At 34.7% G+C, this 18,503-nt stretch overlaps 2 protein-coding genes and 1 non-coding gene across 3 annotated transcripts; 2 read left to right on the top strand and 1 right to left on the bottom strand.

Annotated features, from left to right (window-relative positions):
* Positions 1 to 3,715: 3,715 nt before the first annotated feature.
* Positions 3,716 to 11,246, top strand: LOC113857471 (callose synthase 12-like). Its single transcript, XM_027489404.1, has 2 exons — positions 3,716 to 9,200; positions 10,810 to 11,246. Exon 1 carries the CDS (start codon positions 3,891 to 3,893, stop codon positions 9,186 to 9,188), a length of 5,298 nt encoding a protein of 1,765 aa, XP_027345205.1. The 5' UTR covers positions 3,716 to 3,890; the 3' UTR covers positions 9,189 to 9,200; positions 10,810 to 11,246.
* Positions 6,844 to 6,921, top strand: LOC113860445. The gene has a single exon (XR_003503897.1). It is a non-coding gene; the product is annotated as a small nucleolar RNA J33 (small nucleolar RNA).
* Positions 11,034 to 16,802, bottom strand: LOC113857472 (mannan endo-1,4-beta-mannosidase 2). The gene is made up of 5 exons (XM_027489405.1): positions 15,897 to 16,802; positions 14,782 to 14,979; positions 13,798 to 13,920; positions 13,041 to 13,252; positions 11,034 to 12,548 (listed from the first exon to the last, which is right to left on the bottom strand). The coding sequence occupies exons 1-5, from the start codon at positions 16,284 to 16,286 to the stop codon at positions 12,161 to 12,163; spliced, it is 1,311 nt and encodes a 436-aa protein (XP_027345206.1). The 5' UTR covers positions 16,287 to 16,802; the 3' UTR covers positions 11,034 to 12,160.
* Positions 16,803 to 18,503: the final 1,701 nt, after the last annotated feature.

The raw sequence follows: 18,503 nt of genomic DNA, 5'->3' as shown, positions 1-18,503 counted from the left end.
CATGTAAAAAATATATATGATAAATATATTTATGAAGATAAAAATATAAAGTTCGTTATTAAATATGGTAAAAGAAATAATAACACTAATTTAAAATATTATTTTATTATGTTAATTCTAAATTTAATATATTTTATAAAATAAAAGATATACTTATTATCACTTGTTTGATCAGAGTTTAATTACAGATCTAATAAATCACAAACTAGTAGATACTAGTTTGTCCAATTTTAAAAATATTAATAAATACATATTTTTGTTCTTTTAAATAGTAAAATCTGCTTTTGCTTATTTTTAAAAAAAATTAAATTAAAAAAATACGAATAAGTGTTGTAGGAATATGAAATATTGCTAAAATTATATTATTCACTTTAAAAGAGTGAAATTCTAAGATTATGATCCGTTGATAGTTTAAAAAATTGCATTTGTATTACTTTTATAAACAAAAATGTAATTAGTTTAAGAAAAATATTAATCTTGCTCCTTTAATATGCAACTAAAAAACTTCTATTAGAAAATAAATTATTTATTATTTTAAAAATATAAAAGTATAATAAATATTATATTTTTAATAAAATATATTGTCTAGATGTTTAAATTCAGATGACTGAAGTTAATAAAATAGTTAAATTAATCATGATAGGAGGATTTAGTGAAAAAGTTAACATTTTTTTAGTAAAAAAATCCTATTTGAGATGTATAGATCTTCAGATTGGGAATTTAGATGCCCATAAATCAATTTAAAATAAAGGTTCTCTTTTTTCAATCGTTTGTTTTTTTTTTTTTTCTCAATTTTTTAAAATAACGGATTAAGGAAATATTTTGCTTAGTAAAACTGGTGAAAACCATTTAGAAGATTCCTGGTTCTGCCCCCATTCGTCGATAATATCAAAGAATTTAGCGGAATCCATTGGGCCGACAACACAAAAAGATGCATGTGGCGTGCACAATGAGGAGAAAGGTAAAGTCTCTGCCATTTGGGTACTTTTGCATATAGTGCCATTGATCATGAATTGCTGCCATTGCTTTAAGATATAATATTATTTACAAGGGATAATATCTTCTTAAAAACTCTTATATTTAATTTAAATTTTTTATTTAATATATTATAATTTTTTATTTAATTATTTATTAAATATAAATTAAATAAAAAATTTAGTGTAAAATTTTTTAAATTTATATATAAATTTTTTTTCTCATTTATAAAAGCCATTTTTAAGAAAATAAAATTAAGAGTTTTTCAATAAAAAATGTAATTATACATATATTTTTAATATATATTAACATAATTTTACTTAATTTCTTAAAGATATTGGTTTATAAGATTTATTACATAATAACAATATATTTTCATTTATGATATATTTTAAATTTTAAATATAACTTGTAAAGAGAAATAAATTAAGATTTTATTTATGATATATTATATAATTTTGAAGTGATTATAGTAAACAAACAAATGAAAAGAAGGAAAATCTCACAAAGGAAATTAAGAAGAAAAAAAACACTAGAAAAAAAAAAGAATTTAAGGTTTAAAGTGTAAGTCAAACTATGGTTGCAAAATAATGACAAATGATAATATGATTTATAGTAAGCTGATTCTTTTATAACAATATTATTAATTAAAAATGAAAATAATAAGTAGACAAATATATTAATAATTAGAGACTAAAATGATTTACATTAATAAATTTATAAACTAAAATATTTGAAATTGATAATTTTAATAATGAAAATGAAATAAAATATATATAATATTATACATGACATTTTTTACACGTGATCTATGTTATTTAACTATGTATGAGTCCGAAAAATAAACTAATCAATAAAGATAAAAATTACAAACTAATTTAAAATTTTGAAAGTTTCATATACGAAAATATCCAGTGTTTACTATCTCATTAACTAAATAGAGAGTTTAATTACCATTAGTTGTATGTATGGTGACTTAGCTATTAAGACTAGAAGTAGAAGTCAGGTACACAGCACTGTGATGGTCCCGTCAAGTGGGCCCAAGCAGCGTGAGATAGGTTGGCAACTGTATCATATACCACAAAACGACGGCGTTGCTTAAACCCGCCGTTTTCCTTTCAAATTTGATTTTTCTTTTTTCCTCTCTCTTTCTATTTTCAAACAAACCAAGCGCGTAGAGTGAGTGCGCCTGCGTTTTGCCTATCCACATTGCAAATTACGTTACCCTTCCACTTTTTTATTGCCTTCGTTGAAAATTCTTTGCACTTGCAATTGCGTTCACCGTTGAGCCCTCCAATTTGTCCATTTTAACCTCAATTGGCTCTTTATTCTATCATAAATTTCATTATATTTAATATGATCAAATTAATTACGTTTACTTTATATTATACGAGACACAGTGCCTCAAAAGAGAGAGAGCCTCAACGTGCCATGACGGGTGGGGAATCCTTGAAATAAGGCAAAGTAAACAAACTTTCATCAGTGTTGACCATTGATGAGAATCTTATTCTCTTTATATTTTTTTTCTCAAAATCATCAAATTCATTTATGCTTCCAAGCTTACTACACTAATTTAGTGTATCTTTTTATGCATCGAAAGTATCCTCTACTTAATAATCTGTCTCAAACGAAGGAATCTTTAAAGATGATATATTCTGATGATAATTTTTTTCTATATATATTGAAGACCTATACATGAATAGTTATTAACATAAATTAAATTATTTATTAAATTTCATTAGTATTTACATTAGGACTTACTATGTTCAAGCTATTAAATATAGTTAAACTAATTGAATCGTTTAATTTTTAATTGGTGCGAAGGTGCTTATCTTAACATTATAAAAAGTAATTTTTGCCATAGAGATGTGAGTTTACCGGATATTTAGGCTAATTGAAAGGAAAAAAAATAGTAAAGGAGAAATAAACAGGAGATTAATAAATAGAAAAGTAAAGGAAAAATAAGCTTTAAATATACTATTTTTTAATATTTATTTTATTTCAAACGTTTATTTAAAAATATTTGAATTTAAATGTAATGTTTATTATTTTTGTTACCTCCCCCATTAAATGACAGAGTCACTAAATAAAGGGTATCATTCTTTCATTCTTGAAATTATTTTTCTCAATTTTTTGCTTCTAAATTTCATCTAATCCACACATACTCTCAATGTGTCTCTAAACAAAATACTTAAATTTACTTTTAAAATTTTAACACGCTATGTTAATGAAAATATGTTTTTTACATTCAATCTATTTTTCATTAATTGCATTTAATATAATAATTTTAGTATCAATTATAAAATATTTATATAATATACTTTTAATTTTTATTCATAAATGTATTTTAATTTAACGATACCATTGTAATTAACGAAAGCCTATATATATTCTTCTTACATACGCGAAGAAGGAGATGTTTTCATATTATTACGACGGCGTAAAATTTTATTCATTCTATTTTTTACATGTAATTTGATATTTGTATTCAATACTCCGTTAAAAAAAATACGAAACCCTCATTTTTGGAGAAAAATAAAAAAGAAGGCAAAGAAAACTGAAAATATATGAATTGACTACGACAACGAAAATTGAAAAAGAAACGAAAAAGTAGAAGGTGGGACGCTAAACACAAAGGGGTGACTAAAAAATTTTATCGACAATCAATCAATTAACTAAAATTAAAATTAAAATAATAAAAATTCACGACGCGCTAACGCGCCCTTTCTTCCTCCTCCCTCTGTTATTCAGGACTGAGCACGTTAGCAACAATCACCACCTTCTCTCTCTCCTCTTTCTCTTTCTTCTCTCTTTCTCTCTCTGTAACTACCTCCACTCACACTTTCAACACCTTCTTCAACAATAACAATTGTCACTTTTCAGTTACATCGTTTTAGGGTTCCGATTCCGATGCCATGAACCTTCGCCATCGTCACGCTCCGCCGCCGACCACCACTTCTCCCAGAGAGGAAGAGCCCTACAACATCATCCCCGTCCACAACCTCCTCGCCGACCACCCCTCCCTCCGCTTCCCCGAGGTCCGAGCAGCCGCCGCGGCTCTCCGCGCCGTCGGAGACCTCCGGCGACCGCCGTTCGGGCAATGGCGATCCAACATGGACCTCCTCGACTGGCTCGCGCTCTTCTTCGGGTTTCAGAGAGACAACGTTCGCAACCAGCGCGAGCACTTGGTTCTCCACCTCGCCAACGCTCAGATGCGCCTCACTCCGCCGCCGGACAACATCGACACTCTGGATGGCGGTGTCCTCCGGCGGTTCCGCAAGAAGCTCCTAAAAAACTACAGCTCTTGGTGCTCCTACCTCGGAAAGAAGTCCAACATCTGGATCTCCGATAGCCGCCGAGCCGGCGACTCCGAGCTCCGCCGCGAGCTCCTCTACGTCTCCCTCTACCTCCTTATATGGGGAGAGGCCGCGAATTTACGCTTCGTTCCTGAGTGTATCTGCTACATCTTCCACAACATGGCCAACGAGCTCAACAGAATCTTGGAGGATTTCATCGACGAGAACACGGGCCAGCCAGTGTTGCCTTCGATTTCTGGTGAGAACGCGTTTTTGAACTTTGTGGTGAAACCTATCTATGAGACAATTAAGCGTGAGGTTGATAGTAGTAGGAATGGAACTGCTCCTCATAGTGCTTGGAGGAACTATGATGATATAAACGAGTATTTTTGGAGTAGGAGGTGTTTTGAGAAGCTAAAGTGGCCTCTTGATGTTGGTAGCAATTTTTTTGTTACGGCTTCTGGTGGTAAGCATGTGGGTAAGACTGGGTTTGTGGAGCAGAGGTCGTTTTGGAATCTGTTTAGGAGTTTTGATAGGCTTTGGGTGATGTTGATACTGTTTCTTCAGGCTGCTATTATTGTTGCTTGGGAGGGGAGGACTTATCCTTGGCAGGCTTTGGAGGACAGGACTGTGCAGGTCAGGGTTTTGACTATTTTCTTCACCTGGAGTGGTCTGAGGTTTCTGCAGTCTTTGCTTGATGTCGGGATGCAGTACAGGTTGGTTTCAAGGGAGACTATAGGGCTTGGTGTTAGGATGGTGATGAAATGTGTTGTTGCTGCTGCGTGGATTGTGGTGTTTGGTGTGTTTTACGCCAGGATATGGACACAGAGAAACAATGACAGGCGGTGGTCACGGGCTGCAGATAGGCGGGTGGTCAATTTTATGGAGGTTGTGTTTGTGTTTGTCATTCCAGAGCTTCTGGCCTTGGCGCTTTTTATAATTCCTTGGATTAGGAATTTTATTGAGAATACCAATTGGAGGATTTTTTACATGTTGTCGTGGTGGTTTCAGAGCAGAAGCTTTGTGGGTCGTGGTTTGCGAGAAGGTCTCGTAGACAACATTAAGTATTCGCTGTTCTGGGTTGTGGTGTTGGCCACAAAGTTTTGTTTTAGTTACTTTTTGCAGATCAAACCCATGATTGCTCCAACAAAGGCAGTGTTGGGCCTTAAAAATGTTCAATATGAATGGCACGAGTTTATTCATAACAGCAACCGATTTGCCGTTGGGTTGCTGTGGCTTCCAGTTGTTTTAATTTATCTAATGGATATACAGATTTGGTATTCAATATACTCGTCTTTTGTTGGGGCAGTTGTGGGGTTGTTTGCACACTTGGGTGAGATTCGAAATATGCAACAGCTGAAATTGAGGTTCCAGTTTTTTGCTAGTGCAATTCAGTTTAATCTCATGCCAGAGGAGCAATTGTTGAATACAAGAGGAACATTGAAGAGCAAGTTTAAGGACGCTATCCACAGGTTGAAGCTCAGGTATGGGCTTGGTCGGCCCTATAGGAAGCTTGAGTCTAACCAGATTGAGGCCAACAAGTTTGCTTTGATATGGAATGAGATAATTCTGTCTTTTAGGGAGGAGGATATTATATCTGACAAAGAATTTGAGTTGTTGGAACTGCCACAGAACTCTTGGAATGTCAGGGTCATCCGCTGGCCTTGTTTTCTTCTCTGCAATGAGCTACTGCTGGCACTCAGTCAGGCCAAAGAACTAGTTGATGATAGTGATAAGCGGCTTTATAGGAAGATATGCAAGAATGAGTACAGGCGCTGTGCTGTCATTGAAGCATATGATAGTGTCAAGCACTTGCTTCTTGAGATTATCAAACCCAATACTGAAGAGCATTCTATTGTGACTGTTCTGTTTCAGGAAATTGATCACTCTCTTGAGATTGAGAAGTTCACTAAAACATTCAAAACAACTGCATTGCCTCAGCTCCACAACAAGTTGATAAAACTTGTTGATTTATTTAATAAGCCCACCAAAGATCCTAACCAAGTGGTGAATACCCTTCAGGCCCTTTATGAGATTGCTATCAGAGACTTTTTCAAGGAAAAAAGAAATCCTGACCAGCTAAAGGAGGATGGTTTGGCCCAACAGAATCCTGCTGCAGGTCTACTTTTTGAGAATGCCATTCAGTTGCCTGACACCAACAAAGAGAATTTCTATCGGCAGGTTCGGCGCTTGCACACAATTCTTACATCCAGGGATTCAATGCAAAACATCCCAATAAATTTAGAAGCTAGACGGAGGATTGCTTTCTTCAGTAACTCACTTTTTATGAATATGCCCCATGCTCCCCAAGTTGAGAAAATGATGGCTTTCAGTGTCCTGACCCCATACTATAGTGAAGATGTATTATACAGCAAAGAACAACTCAGAACTGAGAATGAAGATGGGGTTTCAATCCTGTACTATTTGCAGACTATATATGATGATGAATGGAAGAATTTTATGGAGAGGATGCGCCGGGAGGGGATGACCAATGACAGTGATATTTGGAATGACAAATTCAGAGATTTGAAGCTTTGGGCTTCCTACAGAGGGCAGACATTATCAAGGACAGTTAGAGGAATGATGTATTACTATCGTGCCCTCAAGATGTTGACTTTTCTGGATTCTGCATCAGAAATGGATATTCGAGAAGGTGCGCGTGAACTTGTTTCAATGAGGCGAGATAATATAGAGAGTTTCAACTCTGAAAGGTCATCTTCTAAGAGTTTGAGTAGAGCGAGCAGTTCAGTAAGTTTGTTATTCAAAGGCCATGAGTACGGGACTGCGTTAATGAAATTCACATATGTGGTTGCTTGCCAGATATATGGAACTCAGAAGGAAAAAAAGGATCCTCATGCTGATGAAATTTTGTATCTAATGAAAAACAATGATGCCCTTCGAGTTGCCTATGTTGATGAGAAAACCACTGGACGGGATGAGAAGGAGTATTACTCTGTTCTTGTTAAGTTTGATCAACAGTTGCAGAAGGAGGTGGAAATTTACCGTGTAAAGTTGCCAGGTCCTTTGAAGCTTGGGGAAGGGAAGCCAGAAAACCAGAATCATGCCATCATCTTCACTCGTGGTGATGCAGTTCAGACTATTGATATGAATCAGGACAACTACTTTGAGGAGGCACTTAAAATGCGGAATCTCTTGGAAGAATACAGGCATTACTATGGTATCCGGAAACCCACTATTCTGGGAGTTAGGGAACACATTTTTACTGGTTCTGTTTCCTCTCTTGCTTGGTTCATGTCAGCTCAGGAAACTAGTTTTGTCACCTTAGGACAGAGGGTTTTGGCAAATCCTTTGAAGGTTAGAATGCATTATGGTCATCCAGATGTGTTTGACAGATTTTGGTTCTTGACTCGAGGTGGTATCAGTAAAGCTTCCAGGGTGATCAACATAAGTGAGGACATTTTTGCCGGATTTAATTGTACTCTTCGTGGAGGTAATGTCACTCACCATGAATACATTCAAGTTGGAAAGGGAAGGGATGTTGGGTTGAATCAAGTATCAATGTTTGAAGCTAAAGTTGCCAGTGGAAATGGGGAGCAAATCCTAAGTAGAGATGTGTACAGATTGGGTCATAGGCTGGATTTTTTCCGGATGCTGTCATTCTTCTATACTACTGTGGGATTCTTCTTCAACACAATGATGGTGGTTCTGACTGTATATGCATTTTTATGGGGTCGACTATATCTTGCCCTTAGTGGTGTTGAGAAAGCAATGGAAAGTAATAGCAACAACAATAAGGCACTTGGTACCATATTGAATCAGCAATTCATCATCCAACTTGGACTTTTCACTGCCCTTCCAATGATTGTAGAGAATTCCCTTGAGCATGGGTTCCTTCAAGCTATTTGGGATTTCTTGACAATGCAGCTCCAGCTTTCATCAGTTTTTTACACATTCTCTATGGGCACTCGTAGTCATTTCTTTGGTCGGACTGTTCTGCATGGTGGAGCGAAATATCGAGCTACTGGTCGTGGTTTTGTTGTAGAGCACAAGGGTTTTGCTGAAATCTATAGACTCTTTGCCCGTAGCCATTTTGTGAAAGCAATTGAACTGGGGCTAATTCTTATAATTTATGCATCTCATAGTCCTGTAGCAACTGATACATTTGTTTATATAGCCTTGACCATCACCAGTTGGTTCTTAGTTGCATCTTGGATTATGGCACCATTTGTGTTCAATCCTTCTGGCTTTGATTGGTTAAAAACTGTTTATGATTTTGATGACTTTATGAACTGGATTTGGTACAGTGGAAGTGTGTTTGCTAAAGCTGAACAGAGCTGGGAAAGGTGGTGGTATGAAGAGCAGGATCACCTAAAGGTAACTGGCCTTTGGGGAAAGCTTTTGGAGATAATCTTAGATCTTCGGTTCTTCTTTTTCCAGTATGGAATCGTCTATCAGCTAGGTATTTCTGCTGGAAGTACCAGTATTGCTGTTTACTTGCTATCTTGGATTTATGTGTTTGTTGTATCTGGGATTTATGTGGCGATAGTGTATGCCCGGAACAAATATGCAGCAAAAGAGCATATCTATTATCGGCTGGTTCAGTTCCTTGTCATAATTCTTGGAATACTTGTCATAGTTGCTTTGTTGGAATTCACTGAATTCAAATTCATGGATATTTTTACTAGCCTGTTGGCATTCATTCCTACTGGATGGGGCTTGATATCTATTGCTCAAGTATTCAGGCCATTTTTGCAGTCCACTTTCATTTGGAATGGTGTTGTTTCAGTGGCTCGTCTATATGATATAATGTTTGGAGTCATTGTTATGGCTCCTGTGGCACTACTATCATGGTTGCCCGGATTTCAGAATATGCAAACCAGAATTCTTTTCAATGAAGCATTCAGCAGGGGCCTCCGGATATTCCAGATTGTTACAGGGAAAAAATCCCAGAGTTGACCGTGAATTGAGGTAATTTCTATTTGTATATTGTGGTGTCTAAATTTAGTGTTTTTGGTGTAATTGTTTTCATGTCATTGAGTTAATCATTTGTGGATAGACAAGATCGACAAGACAAGGCTGCTGTTGAGCAAATAAATTTTGTTTCTGTTTTTCTTCCCCTGTGTGACTGATATCGGGGAGTTTGTCATGCAATTAAGGAAATGTTCAGTTATAAAGACATAGCACATGAATGATTACTCAGGCAATGAATTTCCTCATCATGTTTGTACATGAATATTCAATTCACCTTTTCCTCCCATGCTCAATGAATTTGTGGCAATGACTCCTCCAACTCGCATTGTTATGACATGAACCCTTATTTGACACTTTGTTTGAATTTCTGTCACGTGTTTGGTATTCAACTGGTCAGTTGCTGTTGATACTGATATTGATTGGTGTCTTTTTACAAACTTGTGTTTGATAATGATTTTCATGCAATTATTGACTTTTTTAAATGTCATCATGCTTGAAATAGAATGCATTTTATATGTTGTGTTTATTTTCCATGCAATTTTGGATTTGATTTATACATTTGAAAAACTGATATCTATTTTTTTTACATGGAGGGGAAATTTTCAGAATCAACCTTAAAATCAAGGACGGGGTTTGGAAATGGGGAATCGATGTGGGCAAACAAGGGTCAATTATAATGTTTAATTTTTATGATTTCTTTTTAATTTCCATAAAAAAATTCGTTGCTTAAGTATTTTATTTTAGCAAGGTATTCATGATATAATTTAAGACTTATTTATTTTTCTTTTTTAAGCTTCTGAAAATATGTTTTTGTGGCATCTTTCTCTCCTGGTTTGAATCTTTCCAGCTGTGTATCTACTTGTTGGCCATATAACATTCCAATCAGTTCTTCTCATTGTGCGTCATTACAATCATCTAGACTATGTTATGTTATCTTCCTGCAAAGCTCAATCTGTTGTCTCGCAGTATGAGATGCTTCATTTTGCTTTGTTCTCTCCAGTAGAGTTTAAGTGCCTTTTACATTATGCGGTTGATGGAGCTAGACTTCAGATATTTATGTGTGGTAGTCTTTGTTGTTCATATACATGTAATATTGAAGAAGGCATAATTCACATTACCTTGTTAGAACTTGACTGCTTCCACTACACTGCATTAATATTGAGATCACCATTAGTTTGTGTATTTTGTGAACATGCTGCTATTTGTGAGCTATTAAGGTTTCTGATGAATAAAGTATCCCGCTTGGCCATAATTTGTATTACTTATGATTTCATGGCTGCGATGTCATGTAAATTCCTTAATGGACGATAGCCTTGGTACCAATGTTCTAATAAAGCACATTTTGCTTTTATAAAGTATAAATTAAATATATTTACATCAAAAAGTATAATAATATAAATAAAAGAACTAGCCCTTAATTGTTAAAATATTAAAAATTAACATTTTAGCCCTTGGGTTATAGTTGCGGCTGATCTATTTCCTATTTCACACAAAGGCTATGCATGGGGTATTCGATCATGTATCTTGATTTATTCCATCCTGTGTCTTGTCGACCTGACAATTCTTTTATCTACTCCATTGTTCATGTTTTTTATTATGTCTGCAGGATTGACGCCGGGAAGATATGTAGAGAGGACTACAGAAGACGAGACTAAAAAGCTTTCTTTGTTTTAAAAAAATTTATCTGGGCATGTGAAGGCTGTTGTTAAGTTGGTGGCTGTGATTATATTTTGTTTCTGTTTGGTGGATAGGTAGATCATTTTTTTGCTTTCTTTGATGATCATATTTATCATTGTAATTAGTCAGTTCTCACGTTTAAAATTAGTTTTGGCGGGTGAAATTCTGATTATTTTTGCTGTTACATGCTGGCAGAAAACGGCTTATTCCGTAGAATCGTAGGTACCAGTAGTTAGGAGATATAATTTTTTTCTTCCGTTGAGACCACAAAAAGAAAATAACCCATTCAGTATGCTAGGTTTTCTAACTTGGTTTCTTGTTATCAAATTTGACGGCTAAATAATGAAAACAAACTGGACGTGGATTTCAATCACCTGTTTGCCACTTGATCCTAATAGACAGAGCTGGTTAGAGAAGCATGAACAAACCGGTGCAAAATTGTTACAAATTATGTGCCTAAATGCCATTCATTGAATATTAAAAGAAAAAGTGGGAATTTGATTGCTATTTTAGTGGACAGCGCATGTACCGACCTAAAGTTGAACTTCTGTCTAAAAGAACTGAGCAGAACAAAGGTTGATATCTTGATCCCTGAGTTAGAGGCTCATAATTCGTTTTATATCTAAATGAGCACTATTTTGCTTGTTGTGGTAGGTTCAACTTTCAACTAGTCGCAACTACTTGGGTAAAGAAGCCACTGGCGTGGTGATTAGAAAAAATGAAAAACCCAACGGCTAGACTAAACGAGTGGTCTTCCAAGTTTGAAGTGACATCACTTACTCGTCATAAATCATGTTTAAAATTCGGGAGAAATAAAAGGGAAGTATCCGGAGCATTGAAGTTAAAAGTAGTTAAAATAAATTCTCATGAAATATGAAACCAAATCCTCGTATGGCGAGGTGTCCATTTAAACATTCATAAAATCAGATGGCAAATACAATGATTAATGATTTGATAATTCTAAACGTACAACCAGCGGGGCAATTTGGATTAATTAGATTACTTGTATTACTTCAATAATTTTTTTCCTCACATCTTAAAAGACTTCATTGTAAATTTTGTTCATATGGATTACAAGCTTTAAAAAAGAAAACTGTTTATGATAATATCTAATCTATGTTACGACACTGTATATACCCCACCAACCAACTTAAGCATTGGTGATGAAAATAGGAGCATATTGTACAAAACCACGCATGCACCTATTAGCAGTCTTAAACCACAAAAGAACTCATATTTCTCTCCATTTCAATCAAGGGCCACGATTTCCACAACTTGTTTTAACAAAATTGTTTAAAACTTGTGTCCTTTTGAGTCCACCCCTTGACCTTGGCTAATCTGCATGATTGTTCAACAAATAGTGAATGAACTGACGACCTTTCCCATGGGATCAACCCAAAATCATCAGTAAACTCCTTCATTCCTCCAACTAAGAATTGCCAAACTAGAGCACCAGCTCCAGACCTGTTTTTCTTGGCAGATTTGTAGCTTATATCTAAAATTGTTTTATACATCGTGTGTCGCTCAGACAACGTAAAATTTATGTCTGATAATCCATATTCAGAGAACAAGACAGGCTTGTTCAACACTTTGTCACCATCTTCAATGTGGGAAAGCATCCACTTAGCGACAAATTTCATGTAGTCTTCAAATACCTGCTCATGAAACCTATGCAAAAAAAAAAAAAAAGTTAAATAAAGGGCATAATAGAAAAGAATAATCTTTATATGAAATTATCATGAGGAAAGCTAAGAACACACTCTCTTTAACACTCTTGATTAATGGTTGAAATTTATTGAAAACTACAAAAGCATGAGTGAAACGCATTCAATTAGAAGCTGGACCCACATAACTTTTGTGATTTTTAATAATTTTCAACTTATAACAAAGAAAGAGTGCATTACAGAGTATGTTGGTAATATTCTTAAGAATACTTAGATATGTACTTCTGAATACAAATCAAAAGAAAGGTCATAGGTGCAAATTTTAAACACATTGCTGAGATAGTTGATTACTTCAAGATAAAAACATGAGAAACTCATAGCAGAAAAGGTTCCATTCTGCATGTTAGAGATCTCTGGAACTACTAAAGTTTAGTTCCTTTTATTAAAAGTATAAGAAAATTCAAAACAACAGATTTAGCAGTCACACAATGCTTACCAGTGATCAGGGTAGATGTGGACAGAGGTGAAGTCAATATTTGAGATGTTGGAGTTCCTTATAAAGTCAGATCCAAGTCTAGATGCCCACTCCTCAGGGTTAACAGTTAACCTTTTTGGGTCATTAGGACCATAGAAACCTTCAAGTCCAACAGTCACCAGATGGCGCTTGTCGATCAATTTGACAAAAGCTGACATTTCCTCTATCCAATCCTGCAGTTCTATGACAAATAAGTAAACTGTATATGACTATACTCAGATAAGTAGTGACACTACTATGTTTTCTTTCCCTTCTGAACTCAACAAAAAGAAAGCAATAATGCTATTCTGAAATTTTTTCCTCGTTTAATTTTGGACAAAAAAAAGTAAGCATCTTGTTAGATTTAAATATGTAAATTAAAAGGTTTCAATTATCAAGCATTACCCCCTTTCTTACATATATTTCCCAACTGGGATATCAAAATAACAATATCAGAATTAGCATCATAAGATTCAGAATAATGTAAAAAATTTGGAGTAATCCCTTAATATTGAATTCAGTGTGAATGGGTAAGCTTACAAAGTGGAGAGGAAATTGCTAGAAAAGGACATAGATCATCTGAGATCATAACCATTTATTAAACAATAAAAATCAAGGAATGAACAGAGATATTGGAATCATTCAAGTACTTGTTTCAATTTTGAATTAGTCATTAATATTGAAGGCATGGTATTTCTACAAATATTTGAAGGGATTAAAGCACAGGTACATGACTTACTTGGAGAGTGTCACCAGAGGGATCAGTTATGCACCGAGGTTCATTAATCAATTCCCAGCCAAAAATGGTGGGGTCATTTCTATATTCAATTCCAGTTATAGTATTCTTCCTTGTCAGAATAGTCTGTAGCCAAATTGAAAGGAAACACTTAATTATCTAAGACCAGTAAAACAAGAGCAAAAGGATAACCAAGAGGAGGGATAGGACTACGGATAATCATTGTTTTCATTTGCAGGAGCAGGAAATAGTAGTGTCGTGTAATAAAACAATAGGCATGGAAAAACAGAAAGCATGTTATGAAGGAGAAGAAAACAATAGTGCAATACAAAAAATTGAGAAATTCATAATTAATCCTCTATTTTTTCTTAAACTTGATCTTAATGATAAAAAGACCTTAACTCTAAATAAATGGATATGGATTTGTTGAAAACATTGTCAGCATTATTTGAACCATAGATCATGATCATGGTCTAGACTCTAGAGAATTGTAAATCACTTCATATGTTTCAAATTTAGTATAAAAATAAAGATAGTCAATAAAGCTTCAAAATAAGGTTTGTTTTGAATAAAAGAAAAGGCTTTGCAATGGGTCCTCTTTGCTTCCAAACAAGGTTGCATGGACAACATATTAAGATTTAATGAATGGAAGAATATTTCTCTGTTAATATGCCATCTCCAGGCTCAATTTTCAAATGGGTGCTAATAAGATATAATTCTGATGAACATAAAAAAAGGGGGGGGGGGGGGGTTAGGCTAAGCGAAACACTCAAATGCCAAACAGGTCTGACCAGCAAAAACCAACATCTCATCTACTTGTCTAGCTTCTCTACAATTTTTCAAGCACAAATCATCAAAGGTTAGGGCTACTAATTTCTAAGTTAAGGCATCATAGAGACATATTATCACTAAGGTTGTGTCTCTCGGAACACGGAAGAATAGGGTGGAGGGAGCGAGAAGAACAGTAAAAAGATAGACATATCGTACCTTGATGTAATTCTTGAAATAACTACGGATTGATGGATCAAAGAAGAAAGAATCATTAGATGAGCTTAACCCTACTCCTTCTTGCCATGCCCATTTGACATATTGAGTCTTCCCACCATATGCGTGCAAGTTATTTACTAAGCTAAGGAGAAGCCTAATTCCATGTTTCCTTGCTTCTGCTATAACGTAGTCCAAGGCCTGTCACCCAACCATCGTTCAACATGGTTTTCATTTATCATACAGTAATGCTAAACATCAAGCATTTTTTCATTTCTATCAGGCATGACTTGAAGGATAGATACAATAAGACACAAATTTCCAAGGAATTCATCATAAACGTCTAAATGACTATATTAAAAAACATGTATTGAAATTTTTTAAATGTAAGCACACACAGAACTTTCAATTTTGGCATATCAATTATAAACAAATTTTAGTCAGAACCACACACACCATTTTTGGGAGAATTTCACGTGGTTCATTGATTAAGTATGCAGTAAGGAGGAAGAAAAGTTACACGAGTCTATTGTACTTCACGTTGAAACATGAGCACAGTTGCAGAGGCATAGGGACAAACAACACAAAGATGATCTCCAACTTTATTATACAAAGACTGAGATCACACACACAGACACTGTTTCTCACATTTTGTTTGTATCCATCCTCATATGATATTATATAACTTTCCAAAAACAATGGTAAATGTGGCCACAATATTCAGCTCTGCTACAACAAGCATGCCATGGCTCATGTTATAATTTAAAAGCTCTTTCCACAAATTCTGCATAGTTTGATCCTAGCCCCCAATGAATCTCAGCAATACCAATCACACATACAAAATTACAAACATAGTTTTGGAAGCTTCCAGCCACAAAAGCTCAATTTCAGGGGAAAAGAACAAAAAGTGAGTGCAAAGATAACAACATATCTAACGTCCCACTACTAGACACTCATCAAAATCTAGTTTCTTTTTGGTCCATATCAAAATCTAGTTATGTCAGCAACCAGAGTCAATCATAGAAAAGCCAAAAAATAAGTCCAAAAAAAAAAAAATGAAACCCTAGGAGTAACAATAGGCAACATAAGCATGAAAATCACATGCTATAATACAATACCTTGAAAGCTTGTTCATTGAACACTCCAGGGGAAGTCTGAAGGGCATTATAGTCACCATCATTAAATGCCCAAGTTCTACAAACAGTGAGACCCATCTTGGACCCAGCTTTCAGCATTTCACGTACCCTGGGCCTAGAATACTCATCCACAGATTGCACCATTAACCAGTAAGAATTCCACCCATTAATGTAGAACGCTTTTCCATCCACCACAAACTGTGACCCGTTTCTCTCCACAAAAGCCAATTCAGGCTCTTCCTCAAATCCAAACCTGACGTCTCCAAAAGACATATAAATGAACAACACCAGTGATGCAAAACCAAAAACGGGATAAAACAAACCATTTCCAACCACCATGTTTCTATATCTCTTGCACACCTTTTGCAACATCAAACCAGAGAAATTCAACAGATTTAGGAGATCCCAAGATACCCTTTTGGCTCTCTATTCAAAGGGTCACCTTGTTAATGGCACCAGGTGAAGATCACTGAACCCACACCTTCACACCCGGATGTGAATGTAACCGTTCCTAAGACCCCAAATGATCAGAATGTATAGATCTCTCTATTTCCCCTTGTGAAGATCATGAATGGACCATAAAAGCATTACCTTTAAGAAGCTGAGTGCATAATGACTACAACTTTGACAGGGTCACAGATTGCTTTAACAAAGGGTCTTGTAGGATGAGCTAAAGTTTTGATACCTATTCATGAAATGGAGAATGCTTGTGCTTCTACCCCATAGAAGGAAGTAATAGAGAACACTGAAAAAGACTCACATGCCTGTTTGTATCAGAACAGTGAAAAAAATGTGATTAGGTTGAAGGGAAAAATTAAAAGTGAGGAAGAAGGTGAGAGTGTGGTGAAATGTTTGTATCAGAATATCAGGTTGTTTGGATTTAGATCTGGGAAGTGTGAACCTTTCTTCAGTTCTAATATTTTAAGGAGCGTATCTTTCAATTTCACAGGTAAAGTGGGCCACTTTGTTGTGTTTGTGTCTTTTACCATGTTCAGCAATAAAAAAAATGAAAAAAAAAGGTAAAAAAACAAAAAGAAAGAAAGAAAACTATTTCTCAGTGTTCACTAGGTCCAGATTCTGCATAAAGTGTTAGATTCGTCAGACAAAGCTTTACTTGTTTGTAGATGTTGGCAAATTCCACATGGAAGCATTTCATGCTTGGACAATTTGGACAGCTACCCCTTTCTTATTTTATTTTGCTACCCCATTTGATATCATAACACGTATGCATTTTGATTTTCATCACAAACAATAATTTCCATATAAAGAAAATAAATATGCATTTAGTTGTATCTTTGTGGGTTTAATAATAAAAATAGTTGCATTTTATAGTCTGGTATGGCAAATAATTTGTTTTGGGCATTGAGGTCAGCACATCTAACTCATAGTTAACTTTTTAATTTGAAATATGCTCCCAATGATTCCATTTTGGAATGATTGATGAATGGCTCTTTTCCTTTTGGTAAACATTAATGGCTCAATTTGAGTAGCTCTTAGCTGTTGCATAGTTACTGCTAGAAAATTGTAGGCAAATTGTATTACAATCTTCCAAAGTCAAAACCATAAGACTGTTCATACTTCAACTTTCAACTTTAAGAAAATGTTATCAATTTATCAGCTCTGCCCCGATCTTCATAACATTACTTTTGTTTTCTTATTAAACAACAAACTCAATCAATTATACAAGCATAAACCAGGCTGTTAATCAACTATAATTCCAACCAAACCAATCGCCAAAATTAGATATGGTCCCGCATCACTGTCTTTACTGATAAAAAATTCATTCCTTCCAAAAATAGCAAGTAACCAACGAAAAAAGTCATATACTAATGAAAAAACTACAGTTAATCAAATTATATTAATATAAATTATATATATATATATATATATATTATATTTATACTCATAATTTGATATATTATACTAACAGTACGATATATTGATCATACATATTAATTTTCTAAAACAATAAAATTATCTATTAATATGATATACATGTTATATCATATTAACACAAAAAATTTAACTTAACATTAGATAAATGCTATATTAATAAAGACATAACCAACACCTAACAACTGATACATTACATTTTTGTCAAAAGTAGTTATGACCTCTTTGTGAAAGCAAAAGCCAGTTTCCCTCTTAATCTGATGGTTTGCTCACTCTCATATCCCATTACTGCTTACCAGATTCAAGAGTTGCCATCCAAAAGGCAAAGAAAAGGACAGGATAAGCTGAAATAGAAGTTACATGAAGCGTTTGTTTAATAAACAAAATATTTATTACAAAAGAGATACAAAAGTGTAATAAATATTTTTTTAATAGAAGTTATATGTTTTTTATTTATTCTGTATGGGATGAGCTTCGGGTTGAGTTATTATGCTGGGCCAGCCATGAGTAAAAACAAAATGCATCACTTTTGTATCATAAACGTATCTAATTATTCATGAGCTAACGTAAGTGCTAGATGGATTTTGTTATTAGTCTTTTTCAAGCAGAAAGGCAAAGAGAATGATAAATCATTTTGCATTGACCAGATGGAGAATGATTCATCTTATTTCATAAATATGCTCAGAAAAGGGACAA

The sequence above is a fragment of the Abrus precatorius genome, unplaced genomic scaffold (assembly GCF_003935025.1).
Source record: "Abrus precatorius isolate BTA unplaced genomic scaffold, Abrus_2018 Scaffold2, whole genome shotgun sequence".
Lineage (NCBI taxonomy): Eukaryota > Viridiplantae > Streptophyta > Magnoliopsida > Fabales > Fabaceae > Abrus > Abrus precatorius.
This window is presented reverse-complemented; position numbering and strand designations above follow the sequence as displayed.